This window comes from Anas acuta, chromosome 1 (genome assembly GCF_963932015.1).
Source record: "Anas acuta chromosome 1, bAnaAcu1.1, whole genome shotgun sequence".
NCBI lineage: Eukaryota > Metazoa > Chordata > Aves > Anseriformes > Anatidae > Anas > Anas acuta.
In genome coordinates, this window is record NC_088979.1 from 2912008 (window position 1) to 2937403 (window position 25396).

At 43.6% G+C, this 25396-nt stretch overlaps 1 protein-coding gene across 2 annotated transcripts; it reads right to left on the reverse strand.

Moving 5' to 3' along the window:
• Positions 1-4825: 4825 nt before the first annotated feature.
• On the reverse strand, positions 4826-17835 carry THAP12 (THAP domain containing 12). 2 transcript variants are annotated; one of them, XM_068693272.1, is made up of 5 exons: positions 17595-17835; positions 10679-10799; positions 8972-9079; positions 7953-7989; positions 4826-7686 (listed from the first exon to the last, which is right to left on the reverse strand). In XM_068693272.1, the coding sequence occupies exons 1-5, from the start codon at positions 17681-17683 to the stop codon at positions 5738-5740; spliced, it is 2304 nt and encodes a 767-aa protein (XP_068549373.1). In that variant the 5' UTR covers positions 17684-17835; the 3' UTR covers positions 4826-5737. The 2 variants fall into 2 exon arrangements, with proteins under 2 accessions (XP_068549373.1, XP_068549446.1); XM_068693345.1 differs by lacking the exon at positions 17595-17835 and adding an exon at positions 14950-15166.
• Between the last annotated feature and the right edge of the window lie 7561 nt (positions 17836-25396).

Here is a 25396-nt window from a genome sequence, read left to right on the forward strand (position 1 = left end):
TCCTCACCACCACCAGTCCACCTCCCTTTACACTAGAAGGGACTGCAGAGCCAGTTTCCCAAGCAGCTTCTCTTTCCTGAAGGCAATGCCTGTTTAGCTGTGGTCCCTTCCTCCTGCCCTTTCCCCTCTAGACGTGCTCTCTTGAGGATGCCCTTGCACGCTGGATCCTGGATTAGGCTGAATTTTGCCCATGCCTGTTGTTGTTCCTGGTGTATGGTTTCTGGATAGGGGAGAGAAAGCAGAAAAAGCCACCAAGAACCTTCAAGATACAAATCAGAGCTTCCAGCATCAACACTGCAAGTAGTTTTGCCACCCCCATGTCCCAAACTTGGTAAATGTAAAGATGGTATAAAAATAAAGTATAAGGATGCCTGCAAGAACATTTGCCTGTTGGGATACAAGAAAGACGTGGTTTCCCCGTTTCCCTCCTCATTACATGCTCCCACCCATCGTTACACTAATCACAGCCTCGGCTGCTGTCTGAGAGGCTCCAGACTGGGAATTTGACCAAATAACCACCAAATGAGGGCTTGAGCCAACTCATCCCTGATCCCTCCCACCCCTGGATGTCCCTAAGGACTTCTCTCAGGCCCACCCATTTTGGCCAAGAGCTCTTCCTTAATCCCCCTTGGGTGTTGTTACAGACCTTAGGCAGGCAGCCTGATGCTTTGGGGTCTGGTGAGCGCTGCCATCAGCCTCCGAGCAGCCAGAGCTGGGCTTTTTCCACCAGGTTTTAACTGTGGGAGAAAAGACAGGGGTCGGTTCTGCCTGGAGCCTCGAGACACAGCGTCCTATTCCCCAAACCAGCCCTTCCCAAAGAGAGACAGAAGAAACGTACCTTCAGACCACTGACTCTAAGAGGTTTTTGATAGGAACCAGCTCCTGGATGCATCCTGCAAGCATCTGACGCTGGATTTGAGGGATACAGAATAAAAATTGAGGTGAGTCAATTACACAAGGAGCATTTTCTATCAGGCGTGCATCCACCAGGCGATGAGGGGAAGGGACCACTGGGGGGTGACCTTGTATTGGTGCCTCCCATCTTTATTTCTCAGAAATAAATGCCTCCTTGGAGGTGTTGGAAAGCCACCTAGACAATCCTGGACAACCTGCTCTAGGCAGGATGGATCAGATGGACCCAGAGGTGCCTTCCCATCCCAACCATTCTGTGATAGTGATCATCTGGGAAAATCTTTACATACAAATAAAGATGTTTCCTTGTTCCTCCAGCCTCCTTCCAACATCCTTATCAGTCCGAGCACAGTACTAAGGGAGATGGGTCAGTGCAGCCCGTTGTATGCCAAGAAGGAGGCAGTCTCCATCTCACAGATTTTGGCAAAGAATTCAGGAAAAGGTATGCAGGGCTCTGAGACCTGTCCTTAAAGGGCAACGTGTGCCTGACAAGGATGAAATTCATCTGAAGGCGAAGTGCAGTCCACAGTCATGACAGAAAGCACCCCAAGTAGCTGTTAGGGAGAAAGACAACGATAGAAATCTCACTAGATGGAAGAATCTTGTTGCTCCACTAGGATCCAGCCATGAAGTTTGAAATTCCTCGGTGCTGGAAATCAGAAGGGACAAAAAAACAAGCTGCTGGTGTTACATTCTTCGCCCTCAAATGCCACGTCCCATCGATGGCAGATGCTGAGGTCTCCTAGCAGCCAGAATCTACCTACCAGAAAAACTCAGAGGTTCTGGGGCCGTGGCAGGGGTCTCATCTCACCGAGCTGCCCTTCTGGGTGCTCTGCCAGGAGAATTTAAGTCCTTTCAATTAAGCCCTTTCCCAGATCCGGAGATATTTGCTGGCTGAAGCAGCAGTGATAGAAGCTGGGTTTTTAGTAAAAAAACAACCTTTGCCATCCCTGCAAATTTTTGTGTGGCTCATGGAGCTATATGGCCGTGAAGGCAGCTCTGAGACCATCCTGCAGTCCATACCCCAAGCACCACAAAGTGGTTGGGAACCTTTTGCAACACAACAGCATCGACATTTACTGTCAGATCCCTTGGGCATTCACACTGCCAGCTTACTCGATGACTCGTTTAACTTTGGGACACTGCAAAAGAGAGGAATAGGGTGCTATCACCCAACAAATCCTACTAGCACCTTCCTACAAGGGCACTTCCAGAGGTCACCGTGTTATCAGCTAAAACAGAAGACGCACAAGCTTGCTACATGAAAATAAATAATAGAAGAAACGGACAATTAGGGCAATAAAGCAGCAAACAATTACTGTGCTGTGGAACAAGCCCATAGACTTCCCTTTGATTAACACAACCTTATTGTGCACAACAAGGGCAGCTTACAATGAACACACACGTATTTTATAACTGCTGTAGGTGTCTCCAGTAATTTCCAGCTCTATTATTTGTGCTGATGCCTCGCTGCATATGTACATGCACAACAGTGGGGAGAATGCTATTCTGTAAGTTTTTTTTTTTTTTTCCTTAGGGAAGCTAGGGAGCATTAGAGGTCTGGCTATTATTGAATGCTAAGCCTACTTTGGGATAACACCTATTGTTATGCTAGGTTAGGAACCGTTTCCTGAAAGTGATCCAGCAAGGAGATTTATTTTCATCTTTTCAGGGTAATTTGGATGTTTCTGGCAACGCTGAGATTTGCAGGGTTTCACAGAAACAGGGTGCAGGGGGAACAGGATAGCTGCATCCAGAATCATTAAGCGGTTCTGGTCCTCTGCTTCCTCCCAGCAAAACCTTGGCAGCCAGACAAGAAGTTACAGGGTTTCTACAGCCAGCGATAGAAAAAGCACTGCAGGAGACAAAGCTACATGCAACTTTTCAAAGCTATAGTACAGGAATTTTGTGCATGGGAAAAGGAAAGAATGTATAGTCTTAAGACAAGCGTTGCTTTCACAAAACACCATCAGCTGAGGAAAAATCCACTTTCACTAAAACCTATCAGTCTCTGAGGAAGGATACTTAAAATAATTTAAAGCAGACATACTGCCTCATCACATGGAATATTCCAAAAAGCAAGGTCAAAGCAAAGTAAGTACCTCGGGTGCATCTTGGAAATACACACTGCCCTGTATTGGTAGGATATTTAAGAGGACAATTCCATCTGTCTCAAGAATCTGTTACAAAATGGAACCAAAAATTACTTTCAGTGATTATTTGTCCCATTTGCAGATACTTCTCTATCAATCTCTGGCCTCTTCTAGCATTAATGTTGTCTTTCAAATCATTACTGGATTCTCCTTGGGTCATAACCTTTATTTGCACCTTCAGCAATAAGGTGGGAGCCACTGTATTTTTGGTAGATGGCTTTCTTCCACGCAATTCTCCTAAATTAGGGGGGTACCTACCACTGCAATCTGCTAGTCCTGTGCACCATGCAAAGCCATCACTATTCAGACTTCCTGCTACAGGTTAACAGATGCACTGAAATGCCTAAAAAAAGTGAAAAAGAGAAAAAAAAGAGGCATTCTACAGCAAAGGGACAATTCAAACAGCCTAAGTAAGGAGCTTTTGATTGATTACAGCAGCCTAAGGATCTCTGTGAAAGGCAGTGCAATGATCAAGCACAGCAAGCAATCGAGGCACTCGGAGCCAGCTAATTAGCAAAGCTAGCCACAATTCGGCTCCAGAAGATTCTGGTAGCTAAAGGGGCATTTTACAGCATTTCTCTTCAATTTGTCTCAGTGCATCAGTCAAAAGATCTCATTTACATAGAGTCTTCAGCTCCTTTGGCTGAGTAGATGGCACTGGGTATCAATTTTCCTTCTCTGACTACACCTAAATCTGGACTCATCCAACCTGACTGTGCCAGCTGCACTGCAGTATTTGTTCTCTCTGCATCATCAGCGATGAAAAGTAGACAAACTGGAACAAATACGATCAGAACAAAACAGAGAGCACCCTTAGAGAGGGCTGATGAGGCTCACCATTTCATATCTCAGAGGCCACCACCATCTCACATTGCTGTGTTCGATTCAGCAGAGGAACTCAAACACTCCCAGGGTGGAAAAGCTTTTTTTTTTTTTCCATTATTTTAATTAAAATTGCAATTGAGATGTTCTTTAAAATAAAAAAAAAAGTCTGAATTCTAATATTAAATTTTCTTTTTAATAGAAGTCAAAGATTTTGTCTATTTTCATATAGCCAAAGGAAAAGAACAAGCTCTTAGTTAGGACACTTTTTACTGGTTGAGGCAATAATTGCATTAGCAGGAAAGCATGGTAGTTAGAAAGCAAATACAAATAGCAGGGGAAGAAAAGATAAACGCTTTAAAGAGTAATTTTTAACTACTCCCATGTAAATAAAAGCTCCTGAAAGCATTAAGATGCACACAGCCACTTGAATATCTAAGTTTGTTGTAACTCAAGTGTTTTATTTTCTTTTCTTCAAATTTATTCTTATTGTTTGACTGTGCTAATACCCTGAGAGTTGTATTTTATCCAAGTCTCTACAAGCAGTTTTCCGTTGCTGGAGTTTTTCTCCACTGTAACAGGAAAGCAAGTACATAAAAGGACAACTAAGTGATAAAATTGGCATGCATCAGGATAGCTGCAAAACTGCTAACTTCTCAGCCATTTCAAACGTAAGCCATTTCCACCTGTCAGTGTTTCAGTTGGACAAAGTTTCCACAATTAAAAGCTCTGTATTTAGAACCATCTCAAAATAGTTTAAAAAAAACCTTCAGCAGAACCAACAGACCATAAGCACTATTACACATTTTTTTCTCTCGTGTCTTAAGACAATGCCACTCACTAGGATTGTGAAAACAACAATAAAAACTAAAAGGTACCTTACAAAAGCGTAGGCATTCTTAAAGAGGCACTACTTTACTAATAAACTCAATACTACGTAAAAAGCAATTCACATTTTATTTAAATTGCATTAAACTGTACAAAAATGTTTTATTCTTGCCAAAAATATCAGCAATATTTTCAATCTTACTTCTAGACAAACAGCAAACTTTTATTTTATTCTTTCCAGGGTGAGTTTACAAGTAAACAAATAATAAGATGCACATTTTTTGCGTTGAACAAACGGATTTCAATGTTTTTTTTTGGAATAATCTTGATTTTTAGTGTCTTTAAGGAACTTCATTACTCCTGCCATGCCTGTTAAAAGCCTAAAGAAAAAGGTTGTGTGTCTCACACAAAGGAATGTAAACAGTCACGAGATTAAAGAGGTTGACTCTTCCAGTGAAACCTTAAACGTACCTCTGTACCACCAACATTCGCTTTACACAAAGACCAGTCCACAGCACGAAGCTTGTGCGGTTGCTGGATTCACTCTCCAAAATGCCAATTGAATGCACATCAGTTAAAGACAAGTTTACGAAAAAAAAAAATTCTAAGTAACAGAAGTGAAATGGATTATACCCTTAACATTTTCAGGTTTTTTTTCTTACCCTAATTCATGAGCAAATATGTAACAGCCCCATCGGATCTACAATCACCACAACGTTCTTTTGCCAAGATGCAACAAAGTAAGTACCTAGTTAAGTCAATCAGATGCAGAAAGCACTTCTGCTAAGAGCATGGGCTTATTTTCAGGCTTGTTTGTTCACATCACATATTTAATGCAGACTAACAAAACGTGATTTGGGTCACGGACCACACCTTCTCAAATCTGAGACCTAAAATGGAAATACATTTGCAGTAATTTATTTGTGTGTTTATTTATTGGGATTTCAAAGTCATTTTTTCCTTCAGCCTTGAAACTCAGTGAGCAAAAAGCTGTTTCACGAGGCTGGCTAGAGCTTAAAAAATTAAGCATCTTTTGTTACTTCAGAGTTGTTTGAGGGAATAAAGTCTTCTTGAAATTCAACTTTATCTGGATAGAGTTTAATGTAGGTGTCCACCATTAAATCTAGGTCGTGTTTTATATCAAAGTTTATGTTTAACAAAGCTAGGTTGCTGGACCTTTGCTCTGTCAAGGTGTTTTTCAGGTACGCCTTTAAGCGCTTCCGTCCTACTTCGTATTTCTCGTTCTCCACCTTCATCACTGGAAGTATGGACAAGACTTTAAGCAACGCGTAAACGTTAGGGAAAAACTTTATGTCAGGCAGGTGAAGTGCTTCATAAATAGTAGATGGAAGTTCAATATCTTTCCCTCGGTGCTTCCACTTGATTCTCCAACAATGAAGCTCAGCAGAGAGAGTGTCCGGATTAGGCAAGTCATTTTTGTACATGTCAGCGTGATGCTCCTCAGACGTATTGAATTTGAGCTGACCCATGACTGAGGGCACTAATGATAAACATTTAAGAGCTTTTAAATGTTGTTCTGAGAATATATCTTTTAATTCTTGAATTATATGTTCCAATGTGGGGATACTAAGGACCTCCTTGTAGTAATTCTCTGATGTTAGCTCAGAGTCCAAGTTACCCTGTTGTGCTCTGCGAAATTTTCCAGGGAGTTTAATTTGTACATCCAGTTTTGTAGCCAAATTTGTTGCTTCCTCAAACCAAAACTCATGGTAAACGTCGACATTCTCCACCACTTCGTTCAGAGAATGCAACACTGCCGTTAGGCTGCTAGCTGCAAAGAACACATCTGACGTTTGCCCCTGGAGATTTCTCCCAAATGCTCTCGTAAAAGACAGAGCATGTTTCAGAATTACAATAGTCACAATGAAATCAAAATCCGTTATTGCGCTTGAAAGTACAAATGCTCGACCGGCAATGGAGTTGTTCCACCTGACAGACGTGTCACTGTTTACCGCATCCAAACACAGCACCAAGGCTTGTATGAGGTCCACTAACACCTCAAAAGTATCGTGCCTGCCTGTCCAGTGAGAACGGCAGATCTCCTTCAGCTCATTGCTCTTCTCCTTATTGTTCTGAAAAAGAACAGAAATTGTATTATCCAGTTCTTCCAGCAACTGCGGGGACTGCCGAAAAAGACAGCAAATTTCCTCGATTGTTCCCAGTGCCGTGGAAACTCCAACAACAGGAACGGATTTTGCCAACCAGACGTTTAAGGCACAAGAGGAACACAGCGTATAAACGGCTTGCGGATACTTCTCCAAGAGTCTTGTAGCCACAACTTTCATTTTAGAAGCAAACCCGCTGGAGACAATGTAGGCTTGACCTCGACAGTACTCCATGTTTAGTCCCCACTTTTCAGTAATAGTCGTATGGAACTTAACAGCCAAAATGTCAGGATCAGCCTCATAAGGTAAAAACCCAATGAATTCTTCTCGTAGATTGTGAGAATCATCAACAAATCTCACCAAGACTGGCAAGTGTTCCTCTCCTGCTATGTCTACCACTTCGTCAGTAACAATAGAAAAGAAGTGCGAGTCTCTTACTTCCCTCAGTGTCTCTTCTCTGATACAGCTCTCACAGATCTCAAGCATTTGTTTCTGCTGAGTTTTTGAACAATACTCCAGATTGACCGCAGTCATCTCAAACCGTTTCCTCAGAACTTCATCTCCAGAATTTATTCTACATTCCAGCAGAGCCTGAAAGTTATCTGAGGCAAAAATACCTTCTGGAAGCTCATCAACATTATGGCCATCCAGGGGAATATTTTGTTTCCCCATTAGGATCAAAATTTCAAACAAAGATTTAAGGTAGTCTTTGTTTTCTCTTTCTTCCAGTGTTAAAGGAGTGGCTTCTTCTTCTTGCTCTTCCCCGCCTTCCTCTGAGACAGTGTTTTGTGCATTGCTTTCATTCAGTTCTTGGGTTGCCTGTTCCCGTTCAAAAGCTTCATCAACTACAAAACGTAAAATACCATGTTAAAATAACACGACAAAAACATAATATTTGCTTTTCCCTACTATCCCCATTACCATTAAGTTACTGGAGTTGAGAGTGTGTTTCCAGTTGAAAAGTGAATAATTTGGAATGAGTTTAGACTGGCTACTTGAATCAAGCAGCAACTCAATTATCCTCCTGCTGTACATAAAGTTACATATTCTACGTTACTTCATCAGCCTTAAGATTTTCAAAGTTTTTCAAACAATTATTTTGCCCACTTACTCTTTTGCTGCTTCAGTGTTCTTATTTCATCTTCACTCTTAAAAAAAAATAAAATAAAATTGATGTCAATGTCTACCACATAACCTTAAGATACTAAAACACAAAGATACAAATATTGTAGATGAGACCATATTGAGATTTTTAATACTTAAAAAGTGCTAGAAGGTCTGAGAGAAGGAGGTTCTTTAGGTAGTTTATTGCTGTCACAGCATAACTAGTAACAACACGGCAATACTTTGTTGCTACTACTCAGGTTCCCATACTTGTATTAGGAGTTTGTTGAATCTGCATTATGAGCAAATTCTTTTCGTTAAAAAATTCTGTTTCAGTACGAACATGCACTATGCCAACAGAAAGAACTGTCTTAATCATTTCCTAAGATTCAGTTAAACAACAGACTTATTAAACTCATGAAGAAATATTTAAAAATCGTATTTCTCTGACATACAAGCTGAGTTTAGGAGTTGAATTCCTCATAATTTTCAATATACTTAAATCCAGAGATCTATAGACATTTTGTGTAAATGACACAGAAGAGCCATTGACAAGTCACAATTCCACGAGAAACTGCTTGATCTTGGTTTTACACATGATCATCTTTTGAAAACAATAAGCTAAAACATGCATGTCTGAATTACTGCAGACTTCAGAGCAGTATCAGGCAAACTGAAGATCAGAGTCATCATATAGCAAGAATTTCAGGGTAGCATGCCTAAGTTGTATTCAGTTAGTGCTGCATTAACAAGTAAAAGGAAGTTATACGCCTGCTTTTGAAGACAGGATCAGTTCTCATCTTCCAAATTATTTCATTAAACTTTTCTGAGTAGATAAGAGTTCTACCAGTGTAATACTTGGGTATTTACATGTAACTTACTATCAGCAAAATTGTACTAGAATAGCAGCACAGAAACTGCAAACACCCAAGTGCTACGTATTATTAGACATTATATGGTTTCATATGAACTTCCTTGTCTTCAGTGTTTTAACATGAAACAAAAAATCTTACATTAAAAACTTACCAGCTCTTTTATCCTTTTTCTATGTCTGCTGTGGGGATTGTTCAGGTGACTTGTAAGATCAAATATAGTTGGCACGGCATTATCCCGTAAAACTGTTCTGTAAGGACTCTGTGAAGAGACATCTAGATTAGCAATGCCTTTAGGAAATTGGCATGGCCTCTGAAATTTCGTGTTTTCGAACAGAATGTACATTTAAAAAAATAGCCTCTGTGTAATTTCATTTTTTTGTGCAGTGTGTACAAAGAGCATGGCCTATGAAATTCAGTGGGTGCACAGAATTTTTTTCCTGTTTATTATTTTCACTTTCTGATGCATCAGAACAAATAGGAAGTTGTGCTACGCAATTCACATTTCAGAGATTTAACGAGAACACTGAAAATTAGAAGATGTTTTCAAAAAAAAAGAAAACAAAGCACTACTACTTTTTCTTCCCCTTTGTATTCACATCACAGATCCCCAATGCCATAATTTCAATTTACTTGAATATTAAAATTTCTAACAAAATAAATATTCTGGATATAGAGACACCTATGCCTCAGAAAGGAAACTGCTTATTACTAGTGCTGTGTTTATCATCACTTGTTTCACAGTTCTAGAAACAATCACACAAACATTTTCGCAATGAAAACGTTCATCTGCTTCTTTACATCAAATTATGCATACCCACAAAAAACTCCAGTGAATGACCATACTGAAGGAAAACACAACTGTCAAATGAGTAGGAGGAAGGCTTCCATGTGGTCATGTAAATGTTTCTAGCAGTTAAAAGTGTTTTAAATAACATATATTTGAATATGCTGTGAACTTGTGTCATCTAAACTGGACCATTTCCATCAAGCACAGACCTTTGACTGATCGTGTTTCTACATGTCATTACACTGAAGTGGATTTCAAGCAGTTTCACAAAGCTTCATTTCATATTCAGAATTTCTTCCAATAGTCATCTGTTGGTTTGTTTCTGGGAAGCAGCCTAATCAGAGACCCTGTCATGTGTAATACCAACGAGGGCTCCAAGTTTGACCTACGTATTTTAATTACCCCACAGAACCAACTTTGTGTCTTTCAGCCTAGAAATCAAGACTTGGTACAAAGCCACAAATCCATCGGTTCCTACTGCTAAGCAAGCTATTAAAATCAGCATCAGTTTAACAAGAAGAATTGAAAGCTATTATTTCATTAACAGGAAACAGTAACATGATTTAACTGGATAGAATACAGCAGGAACCAGAAGCCTGACAAACATACAGTGTGTGTAAACCTCTTGGCCACAGCCGAGTGCAATTTAACTGAATTACACCACATACTTCACTAACAGCACATTAGTGATTTTAAGTAATTAGGGGTATGCAAACTTACATTTTTACACGGAATACATTATATAATGTTGTAACATCTAGTGACAGTAAACAAAATAAGCATGGTTTTGCAAGAGAAAAGAACTGCAATGAAGGCCACAAACACATTAAGCCAGCTGAAGCAGTTTCTCTTCCCAAACTGCTCATTTCCACCTCATCCTTTGTGCCAGTACAAACATCTGTGAGTCTGTGCGGTGCCCTGGACCATGACAAGGATGTCAATTAAGACAAGGAGATTCATTTTCCCAGGGACCACTTACCCAAGGGACCAAAAATTAAAATGCAGCATACTGATTAAAAACCTTAATTACATTTTGCAATGTGCAATAAACAAATGCTTGGTTTTACTCACACTTCTGCATATCATAGAAGTCTCAAAATGTTTAGCGCACAGTCTGTAGTGCTTGTTGAGTTGATCTGGAGTTTTATCTTCCAAATCTGCCCTTCGACAGTTCTCCACCCATCTTTGACATCTGCAAGTAAGCAAAAAGAAAAAATTAGTCTTCAGTTTAAATAAAATCCCTTTCAATTTCAAAACTTACTCACAACTGGAGTGCAGCAATCCCTGCCCTCCACGCAGGGCTGAGGAAAGCTCTGTGCACCTTCCCCTGGAAAGTACCATGACATCTTTTTTAAAATCTGCTTTTCTCCTTTTGTTCACCATTTAACAGCAAAGTCATGAATCTTTTCCCTCTCACCTTTGTCACATATGTACAACATGGCAATGCAATTGCTCACGAAGCCCAACCGTCTAATTCTGAACAAGAATTATATTCAAAAAAAAGCTTGTAGACTAGATACAGCCATGGCTTTTCAAAGCACTGTGAAAATAGTCATATTCTCTGCCCACCTTTAAAAAAAATTATTTTTTCCTTATCTATTCTCATCACCTGGGAATTTAGAGTTGAATTTCAAAAGGTGAAATAATAAAAATTCAAAAGCAACCATTCCACAGACAGCGAAGCCTGAAGTAAGTTTTCATTAGATTTTGATGACATTTATTTCTGCTTTAGATTAGTTCTCCGAGATACAACACAAAGCTAAAGAAACATTTTACCAAGTAATAGGGCTCCTTTTAGATACACAAGATAATATTTCCTCTGGTGAGTAAACGACTTTCAGTAATTGATGCAAGCGTATCAGCCAGCTTGTATTGCCCCCAAGGGGGTCTGCACAGTTACCTCTGAGCAACGCCATGCACAGACTGACTCTGTACAGCTACTCCAGTACAACTCATCTATTTTATCCACGCAGTAAATATACACATACAAATTAACGAGATTCCAGCAGCCATTAATATCTCAGTATTTAAAAGATAAACCCAATCATTTCCATCCTGCAAAAATAATTCCCTGAAGCATTATTGTCATGTACACGCACTTTGTGGCATCACAGATCGACCACAACTGCACATGAGGAAATACAGCTGAAAACACAGATGATTAAAACCTTCACATGAATGTAGCTGATGATTTGATCATTGTTCTAACTGCGTAATGAGGTTGCAGAAGCTCCCTTCTAGGCTAAATCTCCCCCCAGTCAAACACAAGAAGGCCAGGGACAGCTACATGGTAAGGAATCCTGATGCTATTACAGTAATGCTACAGGAAAAGCGAGGAATTTTCATTATATTCTTACTGTACTTTACAACACATCTCTCAGTTACATACTTTTCAGCTTTTCAACTCAAATTTCTTAGCTAATAAATTGCTAGAAGCTATAAGTAAATCTATGATTCTTTTTCACTACAAAAATAAAATTATTGCTCACTGGAGCAAGGAAGAACAATAATGAGTGATTTTTCAACAATTTAGGGTTGACAGTTTCTCAAGGTGTTTTGGTGGGCGACCTAAATGAAGAAACCCACAGCTCTGTGTGGATTCCCCACCACATCTACTTTAACTGAGTAACCAAAGGACAACTGTGCAAGCGAAAAAGGAATCTTGGATCCTGCTCCCTGCGCTGTTTGTGCATTGTAACTTTAGCTCATGCAAAACATAAAAATAACACTGGCAGCAAGTACCATAAAACAGGGATAACTTCTAATAGATTGTTATTATAGATCTACACATAATATTATTAATTAAGGCTTAAAAGAAAAATATCTTCTCTTGCTCAGCCTTTTGGCAGCACAGACCTTGCACTCTTGCGTTGTTCATTTCACCAAGCAGCATAAACACGGACCTCTCCCATGGGACACCTTTAATGTGCAGGTTATACTGAATCTGGCTTTAGTACTTTGAGCAGTTGCTCCAGTTACGAGCCAGTTAATTAAAAGTAATCACATCGGGCTGCCACACAGGCTGATGAACCTTCCTATTGTGGTGAGGGCTTCAGTCCAGAGCAAGAGCTTGACCTTGGCAGATCTTTTACCTGTTCTCTCCAAGGACTCAAGGAAGCCGTGGAAGACCACCATGGAGCAAAGTCAAAGCTCCTCACGTTACTACTCCTCTGAATAACCTCCTGGCAAACCCACGGCAACAAACTGGTGGCAGCAATAATGTGTCTGCAGCACACATCCCAGAACTGCCCCACAGTTGTCATGGACAAAGTCAGCCCGAATCCCTTTACCTCTGATGTTACCATCCAGAAGACAAGTTAAGAAGATGGTAGCAGCAGGTAGGCACCAGATCAAGAAAGATACCAAAAGCTTCTCAGAATGGTCTCAGGAAATGAGTTTAACAAAGATAAAATCAACCTCCAAATACACCTCTCCCTTCCTGACTTCTCTCCCAGTTATATTAGAGCAGCTGCGACCTTCTGGGCTGGTTAACTCTGAGCACAGAGTCCCAAAGAAGCCTCGGCACGGACAGCCTGAGTTTGTGGATCCTGATCAGGCAGAGGCACCAGGCTCCTCACCCCACTGGAGCAGAAGATCAGTAAATGAAGCTCCAGATGTCTAGGAAACTTTACTGGCAAAGGCTGGAGTGATGATATTTTCTCAGGTAGCCACAGGATGAAAGGGAGATGGTCGAGGTTAAATGACTGGACCCAAGCTCTTGGATACAAACTCCATCATTTCATCATTTGGCACCTCAGTCTGTCTACTGGTTTGGCTCTTCAACAAGTTCTCTCCAAAGAATGAGCAGAACAAAGGAAAAAAAAGGTCAGATGCCTGAATATACACAGCGTAGCTGTGCTGCTTGGATAACACCATGCAATTAGAAAGATTTTAGAATAAAACTAGGTACAAAACTTTCTTTGCTGTTTAAGCGTTCAACTAACTCACGCTGTACACTGTGGTGTGAGTGCTTCAGTTGCAAAATATTTGGCAGAAATTAAAATACATTCCAGTACGGTATTTTGCACCTCCGCTTAGAAGCCATTCATCAAGTTTTAAGGAGGTTTCCTTCGATGACAAACACGGATCTTACTGTCTGCCTGGGCTGCATGAAATGATAAATACTCTTCCTTACTGGCATAACAGAGGCTACTTATTTACTTACATTCATGTTTGATGTGAAAATGCTAAACAAAATCCATTACATTCAATTGGTTCATTTCCAAAGCCTAACCTGTGCACCTGCTCTTGCTTTTCTCAGATAGCAACAAGCAGTGAAGCCAGTCTTAAAGTTGTGCCAGGGGAGGGTCAGGTTGGCAATGAGGAGACATTTCTGCTCAGCAAGAGCGGTCAGGCCTTGGGACGGGTTGTCCAGGGAGGTGGGGGAGTCCCCGTCCCTGGGGGTGTTCAAGGAGAGGTTGGACGTGGTGCTTGGGGACAGGGCTGGGTGGTGACATTGGTGGTAGGGGGACGGTTGGACCAGGTGATCTTGGAGGGCTTTTCCAACCCTAATGACTTTAGGGTTAGAGCTCCTAGCACTGAATTGGAAAAAAAGTAAAGGCAATTACTCAGTTATTGTAGAAAACCTGAAAGCAGTAAGGTTGTACAGACGATTCACCTAGAATTATGTATTTCTCAATGATTTTTTTAATTAAAAGTTTCCAAGACTCACTCTAATTCTGTTAGCTGCCAAGAACAAACCACATTTTTGGCACAAACTACCTTGCTCCCCATTCCCGTTTGACCTACGAGGGTAAGAGGTCTCTACAACAGCAAGCAGCACTGCAAGGCCACAGCAGTAACATTGCCTGACATCTACAGTTACTTGCAGAGCAGTGCTGCAGTTCATGTTAATAGTTATTAAATTGAATATACGATCATTTTGGACATTTTGCTACAGGTTTGGATATAACAAGTATAAGGTATTAGGGAAAAAAATGTAGCTAGCATCGTAACTGCATGTTTTTAAGAGCACAACAGACAAAAAATGTTAGAAAGAGCTCAGGTATAGGTTCTCCTTCCTCTGCAAAGAAACTGTCTAGATCATCCTTCAGGGTTGATTTTACCTATTTTCTACTACTCCCTTAGAGGAATGTTAATCATTTTAGCCTGAACTACTTCACGGGGATTATAAAGTAGTCATGAAAACAGAAAGAACTCCTACCCGTACCAGTGCCTTTGTAGACATATAAGCCAGTACACCCTGCCTAAAACCACGTCTGTGATCTACTTCTATGGACGTTTCAGTAATTTATGTTGTTTAACTTAACATAGATGATGCACATTTTTGGATATATTTCTGTCACATATTTCTGTGTATTTCTTTCATATGTGTCAAGCACCTGGAGGAAACCAGCAGGTGTCACGTATCCGTCGCTGGAAGTTCATCCTTAACTGCCTGCTGTTAGAACTGCCACTGCTGCAGGGATGACACCTTCCGAAAGTGCAAGGAGCAAGTGAAGAGGTGGCAGGTAGACACAGTGAGCTTCTACATAGGAATTTCTACATCTAAATGCAGGATTTATTTCTTGCACGTGTCCCACTCCTCTCACCCACTGTCCCAGCCCACCTCATGTGGACTGTCCGAGGGGCTTCCACCACCTGAGGCAGTACTGGCCCTCTTCCTGCACCCCTTCGCACCCCCCCACACACATGCATCCCCTCAGACCCCATGTCCAGGCACCCCCTGACACCCAAGCGCCTCCCCAAATCCCAGCTTCCCCCTAAACCTCCCCACAGAGCCTCAGTTTCCCCCAGACCCCTCCCCTCACTCTCAGGTCCCACCCCCCAGCCTCAGCTCCCCCCAGACCTCCACATACCCACCCTCAGCTCTCCCCCCAGAAAAAAATCTCAGCTCCCCCTACATCCCCCCTCACACAGCCTCAATTCCCCCCCAGACCCCCCTTCACACCCTCAGCTCCCCCCCAACAGCCTCAGCTCCCTCCATGTCCCCCTCCTCACACCTTCAACTCCCTCACCCTGCCTCAGTGCCCCCCAGACCCTCCCTCACACCCTCAGCTTACCCCCAACCCCCCGCCCCCACACAGAGCCTCAGCTCCCCCAAGACCCCCCTCTCACACCTTCAGCTTCCCCCAGACCCCCCCGCCTCAACCCCTCAGCTCCCCCCAGACCCTCTCCTCATACCCTCAGCTGCCCCCCTACACACACAGGGCCTCAACTCTACCCCAGACCCCTCCTCTCACCCTCAGCACCCCCCTAGGCCCCCTCCTCATACTCTCAGCTACCCCCCAACACCCTCATCTCCCCCCAGACCCCCCCCCACACACCCTCAACTCCCTCCCCCAGCCTCAGCTCCCCCCTATACCTCAGCTCCCCCTACACCCCCCCTCACAGCCTCAGCTTCCTCCCACCCCCCCCCAGCCTCAGCTCCCCCTAGACCCTCCCCTTTACACCCTCAGCTCCCCCCCCAGGCCCCCACCTCATCCTCTCAGCTCCCTCCCAACACCCTCATCTCCCCCAGGCCCCCCCTCATAACCTCAGCACCCCCCAAACCCCCTCCTCATACCCTCAGCTGCCCCCCTACACACACAGAGCCTCAACGCTCCCCCAGACCCCCCCTCATACACTCAGCTCCCCCCCCAGGCCCCCTCCTCATACTCTCAGCCCCCCCCCCAACACCCTCATCTCCCCCCAGGACTCCCCCCAGACCCTCAGCTCCTCCCCCAGACCCTCAACCCCCCCCCCGACCTCCAGACCCTCAGCTCCCTCCATGCCCCCCCCTCAACTCCCTCCCCCCTTTCCCCCATACCTCAGCTCCCCCTACACCCCCCCCTCACAGCCTCAGCTTCCTCAGCTCCACCCAACACCCTCATCTCCCCCAGCCCCCCCCAAACCCCCTCCTCACACCCTCAGCTCCCCCCCAGACACCCTCCTCATACTCTCAGCTCCCCCCAATACCCTCATCTCCCCCAGGCCCCCCCCTCATAACCTCAGCACACCCCAGACCCTCTCCTCATACCCTTAGCTCCTCCCCTACACACACAGAGCCTCAACTCTCCCCCAGACCCCCCCTCATACCCTCAGCTCCCCCCCAGGCCCCCTCCTCATAATCTCAGCTCCCCCCCAACACCCTCATCTCCCCCCAGACCCCACACGCACACCCTCAGCTCCCCCCACACAGCCTCAGCTCCCTCCATGCCCCCCCACACCCCCCCAGGCCCCCTCCTCATCCTCTCAGCTCCCCCCAGGCCCCTCCACACACACCATCAGCTCCCCCCCCAGACCCTCGGCTCACCCCCCCAGCCTTAGCTCCCTCCATGTCCCCCCCACACCCTCAACTCCCTCCCCCAGCCTCAGCTCCCTACACACACAGGGCCTCAACTCTCCCCCAGCCCCCTCCCTCACCCCCTCAGCTCCCCCACCTCATACTCTCAGATCCCCCCAACACCCTCATCTCCCCCAGGCCCCCCCCCCACACCCTCAGCTTCCCCCAAACCCCCTCCTCACACTCTTAGCTCCCCCCCAGACCCCTCCTCACACCCTCAGCTCCCTCCCCCTGCCTCAGTGCCCCCCAGACCCCCCCTTCACACCCTCATCTCCCCCCAGGCCCCCCTCCTCATACTCTCAGCTCCCCCCCAACACCCTCATCTCCCCCAGACCCCCCCCCTCACCCCCTCCAAATCCCCTCTCCCCCATCTCCCCCCTCACCCCTTTATCACCCCTCATCCCCTCACAGGGGGGGGGCACCCAACGGCCGTCCCAGCGCATGCGCAGCCGCCCTCCCCCTTCCCCCCCTCAGGCCGGGGGGTCCCGCAGCGCCCCGCCCCGGGCACCACACGGCGGGCGGCCTCCACCGGGAGCCCGCAGCTCCTCACAACCCCCTTTTTTTATTCCCTTAACGCTCCCCCTTCCCCATTTTTCCCCCCTTTTAGGATGAGGCCGAGCTGCTAGCGAGGTGTGGGGGTAAAAAAATAAAAAAATAAAGGAGGTGAAGCCGCCCCCCCCCTTCAAATCCCCATCCCCTCACCTGACGGGGTCGCGGGGGAAGCGGAAGAAGGCGAGGTCGGACTGCGTGCTCTTGCGGGTGCAGTTGGGGGCCGCGCAGAAGTTCGGCATGGCCACAAGAAAAAAATAATAAAATAAATAAAAATAAATAAAGCCCTCCCCCTCCCCCCACGCCGATAGAGGAGGAGGAGGAGGAGGGAAGCGGCCCCTTTAAATCCGAAAGGGGGGGTGGGGGGGAAGGGGGGTGGAGGAGGAAGAGGAGGAGGAGGAAGATGAAGAGGGGGGCGGTTGGGGGGGGGGGGGGGGGGGAGCGGCTCCACAGTGCTGTGAGCGGCCGGGAGGATTCACCGCCGGGACGGGGAGCGCGCCGGGGCCGCCTCCTTCCCACAAGGCGCCGCGCGGCAGCGGGGGTGCTTCCCGCCGAGCCGCGCGCATGCGCGGTAATGGGTAAAGGGGGGGGGGTGTTGCGCGGGAAGATGCGCGGCGCATGCGCGGAGAGGGAGGGTGAAGGCAAAGTGGGGGGGGGTGAGGGCAAGGCCTAGGGGTGTTAATAAGGGGTTAAATCCCTAATTAATGCTTCGTTAATCAATAATTAAGGCTCTAGGCTGCTTGTAGACGCTCTGTAGGCTGAGGAAGAGCTAAGAGTAACATGGCAACCCCCTCCAATGGGTTAATTCCTCGTTGCCAATAAATTCAGGCTCCTGAGGTTTTATCACAGAATCACAGAATTTCTAGGTTGGAAGAGACCTCAAGATCATCGAGTCCAACCTTTACCTAACGCTAACAGTCCCCACTAAACCATATCCCTAAGCTCTACATCTAAACGTCTTTTGAAGACCTCCAGGGATGGTGACTCCACCACCTCCCTGGGCAGCCTGTTCCAGTGCCTCACAACCCTTTCAGTAAAGAAGTTCTTCCTAACATCTAACCTAAAACTCCCCTGGCGCAACTTAAGCCCATTCCCCCTCGTCCTGTCACCAGGCACGTGGGAGAACAGGCCAACCCCCACCTCGCTACAGCCTCCTTTGAGGTACCTGTAGAGAGCGATAAGGTCGCCCCTGAGCCTCCTCTTCTCCAGGCTCAAAGTTTATCTCACTAATGAAACCCATCCATTAAAGCCATAAAAATGACTCTTAACACCTTCTTTTTTTTTTTTTTTTTTTAATAAAAATTAAGTATTGCTGGTGGTCAGTTAGGTAATCCTGGTCACTCTTGGTTCCCAGCTCCTTCCATTGGGCGGCACAGCCTGCTTTCCCTGGGAGAGGCAATTTAATTAATTAATTCCTCTATCCACTTAATTGTGGTGCCTTCAAGAATCACAGTGCTTAAAATCAAGAAACCTGCACTTGATACTAGATAAACAAGCTGATTTATTATAGCTTTAGCTAGTTTATAGTTTTCAAGCGCAAACTGTACAGACAATATAATACTCAAACAGTATGAATAATGTTCAAGTATGTGTTATATTGAGTAAGTTTACCCTAAAAATGAACTTAAGTTGCAGAATGAGGTCATGACCTTTTTATCTGGTGTATCCTGTTTTCTCTTTTAGGGAGGTGTTAATCCACAGCCTGGATGGATATCGAGACGAGCCAAGAGCTGAAAAAGAGTATTATAAGTAATAAAGTAAATGAAACAGGGAGTATACCTAATGTGAAGACTTCATCAGCTCTATCATAGGCAAAAATAAAACAGAGCTTAGAGGAAAAAATAATAATAATAATAATTAAAAAAAAATAGGAAATAGAAAAGTAGATAGAAGAAGAGACTCATGCACCAAGAATGGCCTGCTGGTAATTTGAGGAATTAGACCCAGCAGCTCTGAAATGTATAAATGGTGATGTCAAACAAGAATTGTTTCAGATACAGTAGCACTGTTGTGCAAGAGTTTAGCTTTGATGTAGACATCTCTTACATACCTTTAAAGTCATGGGAGAAGAATCCTGACAAGGAGACTTAGCGGGATTATGGAAACATAATCTATATATACGAAACAGACAAAGAATGTGTCTTTCAAAACAGTGAATAAAGCTGTTTGTTTAAAGAAAAAAAAATTTGGAAAAAAAAATACATATCTTTGATAGGTCAGTTCTAATTCAGGTAAATTTGTTCTTTGATTTCCTATGCAGATTGCATGAATGTTCATGCTCATGCAGGAGAGAGCAGGATCATTTTTGGTTGAAGAAATAGTTGAGGAGCATGAATGTATAATGTTAAGGTGAAGCTCCGTAATTTAAAAACACTTTTAAAACCTGTTTCAGTATGAAAAAATAATTATTCACCCTTAATTAATAACAAAATTGTTAGTTTATTTTACCCAAGAGCAAAGGGCCTTTTTCCCTTCAAATTGATTCTCCAAACAGAGGGATTGTGTGTAGAACCTACTTTGAGGATTCTGAAAAGCCAAACGAGAAGATTATAATGGCAGCATTAAAAAGAAATTAATCCTGGCACGTATTTCTAAATGGCTACTTCTCATCAAAACTTCAGTTCATATTCTATCGTGTCAATCACCATAGAAGCATGTTGTAGCTGTTATGTTCTGGATGTGTATATATAAGTATATAGGATTTCCTAATTAAGTGGATGGAATGGCTTATGCTTAAAGTTAACTTACTGAAGCTTGCTGGATGGTACTTTTATAAGGAGAGCAATTTTTTAAGTGATTTCCATTGAACAGAAACAAAAATCAATTGCTTTCAAAAAAAAATATTACTCAAAGTATGTTCTCTTAAAATCAAATTAGTTTATATTACTTAGTTGGAAGTTCCAAAAATTAGCTTCTGTTGTGGAGTACAGACATCATTGACACCTTTTCTGTGTAGCCTCTGAAAACTGAATGCATAATTTGTATGTTGATTTTTTTAAAAAACTTTAGATTATTCAAGTATTGTTCACAATTACATTTCCAAATTTATCTCTATATTCTCTTCACATTTAATAGAGATTACGTACTGTAGTAGTAGTGTTGTGCAAGTCATCTGTATCATCTGGATAAATTATTAAAGGAATTGTGTGTGTTCATACAGATTTTTAATTGCTTCATTTCTCCCCTCTTAAAGTTATCTGTCTATTAAATCCTGGACTCTGTGTAACATTACAGTGGTTGCAAAAGAATCTCTTTAATTTATTTCTGGAAATGAGCTGGGTGTCTCTTTGACAAGGCGAAGCTTAGTATGCCTTTATTTTCTAATAATACCGTTCAAGTATGATTGTGGTGTTCTGGAGGCTTCCTGTTAATAAAACTTTAAAAATGCTTTGCAACAGAATATTTGTAGTCTAATTTGCTGTAATGATTCTTTGTTATATAATCTGTAACAAGCCCTACAGCCACATTGTTGGTGGGATGACCTGTCTGTAGGAACTGAAGAGACATCAGGTTAATCCCACAGATGTATCTGTGCTCCCCTTTGAGACAGGCTGAAATTTGTGATGGCAGGATGAAAAACAAGATCCTTGTGTCTAGGGCTTGCTTAAGCTTTTGGAGAACTGGAAGGCAAAGGTGGGGAATAACCAATTCTTATGTACAAGAGGACCTCTGAGACCATGCTGGTGATGTACATGCAACATAACTGCAACTGTAAATTGGAGTAATGCAGAATCCTGGTGCCATCATCGCAGTTTAGCTTTTTGCAAATTATAGTTACCGTATCTAGGATGACATTTTAGGTCATCAGACCCATCTCCCATTGCATTTTCCCTGTTTTACTGGAATCCGTTTCATGGAAGTCGTGGCTGATTCAAAGAACACTGGGTTTTGAAGGTTTAGTATCAAGTCTTCGATACAGGAAAACACAGAGGGTGATTGGCTTTGTGCCACTCAACTTTTAAGCGAGGGTGCAGTCTGTTTCAGTAAGGGTCTGCCAAAATAATGTGATTTTGTGTGCTGCCATAGCTTTCCAGATAACCTGTACTGAGCTATTTACTCCAAGCTGCCTGTATTCTGGACTACAGCTATTCTTCCCCATGTAGGAAGCAGCCTTCTCAGTTATGCTCTGTGCTCAGTCTTCACTTCCACCTCAGCTGCTGCAATTTCTGAAGCGTTCCTCCAGCCAAAGCAGACGATTGCAACGTTCTGTGCTGCTCTGTGGGCAGCGCACGCTGGCGGAGCCGTATCTAGCTTCCTGGCAGAGATGCACAAAGCAGCAACCAAGCGAATTCCTGCCCATCTGCCCCTGTGTGCAGGCGTTCATTTTTAATTGTTGATGCTAACCTTAATTTACAGCCCTTGTGTTTCCTCAATACCTTGTCTTGATTGCACAATATATTGATATGAGTACATAGAGACAGAAAAACTTCCAAAACAAATAGTAGCTAATCGGGCACTGTCGGATGTGTGTTTAATATGGGTGCCACAAGGTATGTTGCCACTTGGCCAAATTCTTTTCTACATCTTCATCAATCCATTTTTTTCCATGGGTGTTTTCATCTTGCCTCAATACCGTGTGTTTAAGTAAATTTTCATTTGGAAGGTGTTCTGGCATGGAATACTCCAAAATTGGCTGGATAAGTGATCATATTGCTAGGAAAAATAAGGACAGTGGCTGTCCAGATAAGGAAATGCTGGGTGTCATCAGCCATTAGGTACTGCACTCTTTAACCATTTCTCCTACGGTCAATCGAGCTGCTTTAGTTGTCCAGTCTCTGTAATGTGATCGAATATATCCTTTACAGTGGATACAATCCCTTGCTTCTCTAGCATTCATTTTTAGTGCATCCAGCCTTGTAAAAATATTTATGTCTAAACTGGGAACAAGTCATTCAATCACGAGTTGACTTCAGCTTAGAAGCAATGCCAAGTGTGCTGGGTGAAAAGTGCAACTGCAGAGAAGGTGCAAGCTTACCTAAAATACAACACGGATCAGTTGCTATAGTGGCTAAATTCTGCTGCATGCTAATCTAGGTTAAATGCCCTAAATTGCAGCCGTGTTACCCACAGTTTGCAGTACATGTATGTGGCCACAGGAAAGGACACGAGTTACAGTGTACCAATATCTTTAATAATTTTATTTTTTCCATGCTTTCTCTCTTGAGAAGTGCCTTTGCTCCTTTATACATTCTTAACACATATTGAATGCTACAACGAGAATGGAGATAAGCATCCATCTCTCTAGATTGCAGAGGGCACTGACTTTAATCTGCTCTTTGACGTGCTGCAGAGTGACACGATGAAGTTTTTTTTTTTTATATATATTATTTTAGGTTATATAATCAAGTTTTTTGCCTCAGTGTAGCAAAGTGTTTAAATGGGTGCTTAACTTGACGCAAGGTGGCATTTGGATGGGTTTAAATCTTGCTGAATTTGACTGCTTTCAGCACTGAAGTTCTTAAGATTTGCAAAATAAACATATGCATTGAATACAGCATGTCTTACTTAAAAAAGGCAAAAATCTGTATTAACTGGTAATGCACAACTACCTTCAGGGAAAGAAGGTGAAATATTGTTACGGATTTAAGTACATCTAGTCCTGGGCCCACAGTGACAATCCCTGCATCTGACAAGGCTGTGTATAAAAGGACTCCTCTGGCAAGCTGCCAGCGCCTGAATGTTGCTGAGGCTTCTGTTCTTATCTTAGCCGGGAGAAAAATGTGACGGGAAAGGGTTTAGGGAAGAAGAAAGAGTTTAGGAGTCTAAGGGTGACAGAATAAAACTAAAATGGAGATGCTTATGTCAGGAAAATGTATCGAGCCACTGAATAATCTCCTAAGAGAAGTGTGAACTGTTGGCTAGGCCCAGAAAATTGACCAAGAAAGGATTTCACTTTTGTTAGAACCTGGGCTGACTGTTCCTCTCCTATACAAAATATAGAAGATATTTTAAAACATCTTTAAATTCCCTAAAATTTTAATTTCTCTACAATGTTGCATTTATCTTAATATAAGAGTGTAGCGGGAATTTGATTGCTAGCAGACTGATAAAACCATTTTCTTGATTTTCCAATTTTACTTTTGAACTTACCAGTGTGAAACTGGAAAGTTGAAAATTTACAATTTACAGCAGAAAAGCAGCAGCTGCAATAGCTGCGCGTGTTCACCCCGTAGTAGCGAGCTGATTTTACTTCTGCTCTACCCTCAGAAGACTGCTCTGAAGAAAAGGGGTATTTCGGGGTTTGTAGAAGTCCGGATCTAGCTTGGATCAATGTGAGTCTGTCAGCTGGGTGCCACAACGAGAATGGAGTTTGTAGTGGCGTGAGTCGAGGTGTAGTTAATAATCCGGCAAGAGCTGCAGTGAGGCTGCTGTGCTCGTTTTGTACGAGCCCCCAAAGAGCTGAGAGGAACAGCTTTGCTGCTGGTGACCTGGGCTGCATACAAATTGCATTCTCCAAGTGAAAATCATCGCTTCTCCCCTGAGCTGTGCCATCTCACTGCCAGCGCCCCAAAACTACAGCGCGTTGTCTTCTCCCTTCCATCGCCTTGCATGCTAGAGGGAAACATAGTGAAACACGGATTATTATTTAAGCTCCCAGAAAGTCTGTAATTAATTAGAGCAGTGCCTGTAATTGATGAGAATCAAATTAGTTAAACTAATAGGGGATCTGAGGTTGTTAGGTCCTGGAGAATATGAAACAAAGTAGTTGTTGGTGGTGGTCACTATATTTCTTACTGGAAGTGTTTCTTAGGGGGAACAAATTATGCTTAAATACATATAATTGAGCAATTTCTTTAAAAGACGAGCAGTTGGCTGTTATCAATGATAATGCATGGCTCTTGTATATCAGTCTGCCATTAGGTTTTTAAATTCTTTATAAAAGTAGGAAACAGAGGCACAAGAAAGGCGAAACAACTTTTTGGTGGGTCCCCATCAGATGAGGAATCCTCCAGGTCCCAATGAGCTCCAGTTTTATCTGTGTCAGTTGGCTGTAATAGGAAAGCTAACAGCAAGCTGTTGTTGACACGTTTATACCTAAGGAACCAGTTCTGTATGATCAGCTCCTGAGTCACTTGTTGAATTTGGTTGGACTGTCGGTAGATTTACTGCTTATCCTGGGGCAGAACTGGCAGGCAGCACGGTTGCACGAGCCTTACTCATGGAAATAAGGTGAAATGGAGCTGCTGTCAACAAGTTTCTCTCTTGTTTTCCTTTTGGAAAAGTCAGAAAGCGCGCTATAATTTTGGGTCTCCTTAACTGGTGACTCAGTCAGTAACGGAGGATGTAGGTAATGAGAGCTAAGAAAGTGATTCATGGAACAGATCACCTTTGTGGAACAGGTCATCTTGAGTGCAATCACACAATGTGTGCAAGATAACCAAGGGATCCAGCCCAGCCAGCAGGGGTTCATGAAAGGCAAGTCCTGCCTGACCAACATCATCTCCTCTTATGAACGGGTGACTCTTCTATGAACGATGAGGGAAAGGCTGTTGACGAAGTCTACTTAGACTTCAGCAAGGCCTTTGACATGGTCTCCTACAGTATTCTCCTGGAGAAGCCAGCAGCCCATGGCTTGGACAAGTACATGCTTGGCTGGGTTAAAAATTGGCTGGACGGCTGGGCCCAGGGAGTGGTGGTGAACAGAGTGAAATCCAGCTGGTGACAGGTCACCAGTGGTGTTCTCCAGCGGTTGGTGTTGGGGCCCAGCCTTTTTAATATCTTTATTGATGATTTGGATTAGGGAATTGAGTGCACCCTCAGTAAATTTGCAGATGAGACCAAGTTAGGGGGACATGTTGATCTGCCAGAGGGTAGATCAACATCTACCCTCTGGTAGATCTGCCAGGTCTCTCTCCCTGCAGAGAGACCTGGACAGGATGGGTCGATGGGTAGAGGGCAGTGGAATGAGGTCCAACATGGCCAAGTGATGGGTCCTGCATTACTGATTGATGATC

Excerpts from the sequence above, each read along its gene's own strand:
- THAP12 (XM_068693272.1), bottom strand. The coding sequence starts at position 17,683 with ATGCCGAACTTCTGCGCGGCCCCCAACTGCACCCGCAAGAGCACGCAG. Across the intron at positions 9,080-10,678 it reads CTTCTATGATATGCAGAAGT|AGTCCTTACAGAACAGTTTT; the intron begins GTGAGTAAAACC and ends GTCTCTTCACAG. Across the intron at positions 7,687-7,952 it reads AACACTGAAGCAGCAAAAGA|TTGATGAAGCTTTTGAACGG; the intron begins GTAAGTGGGCAA and ends TACGTTTTGTAG.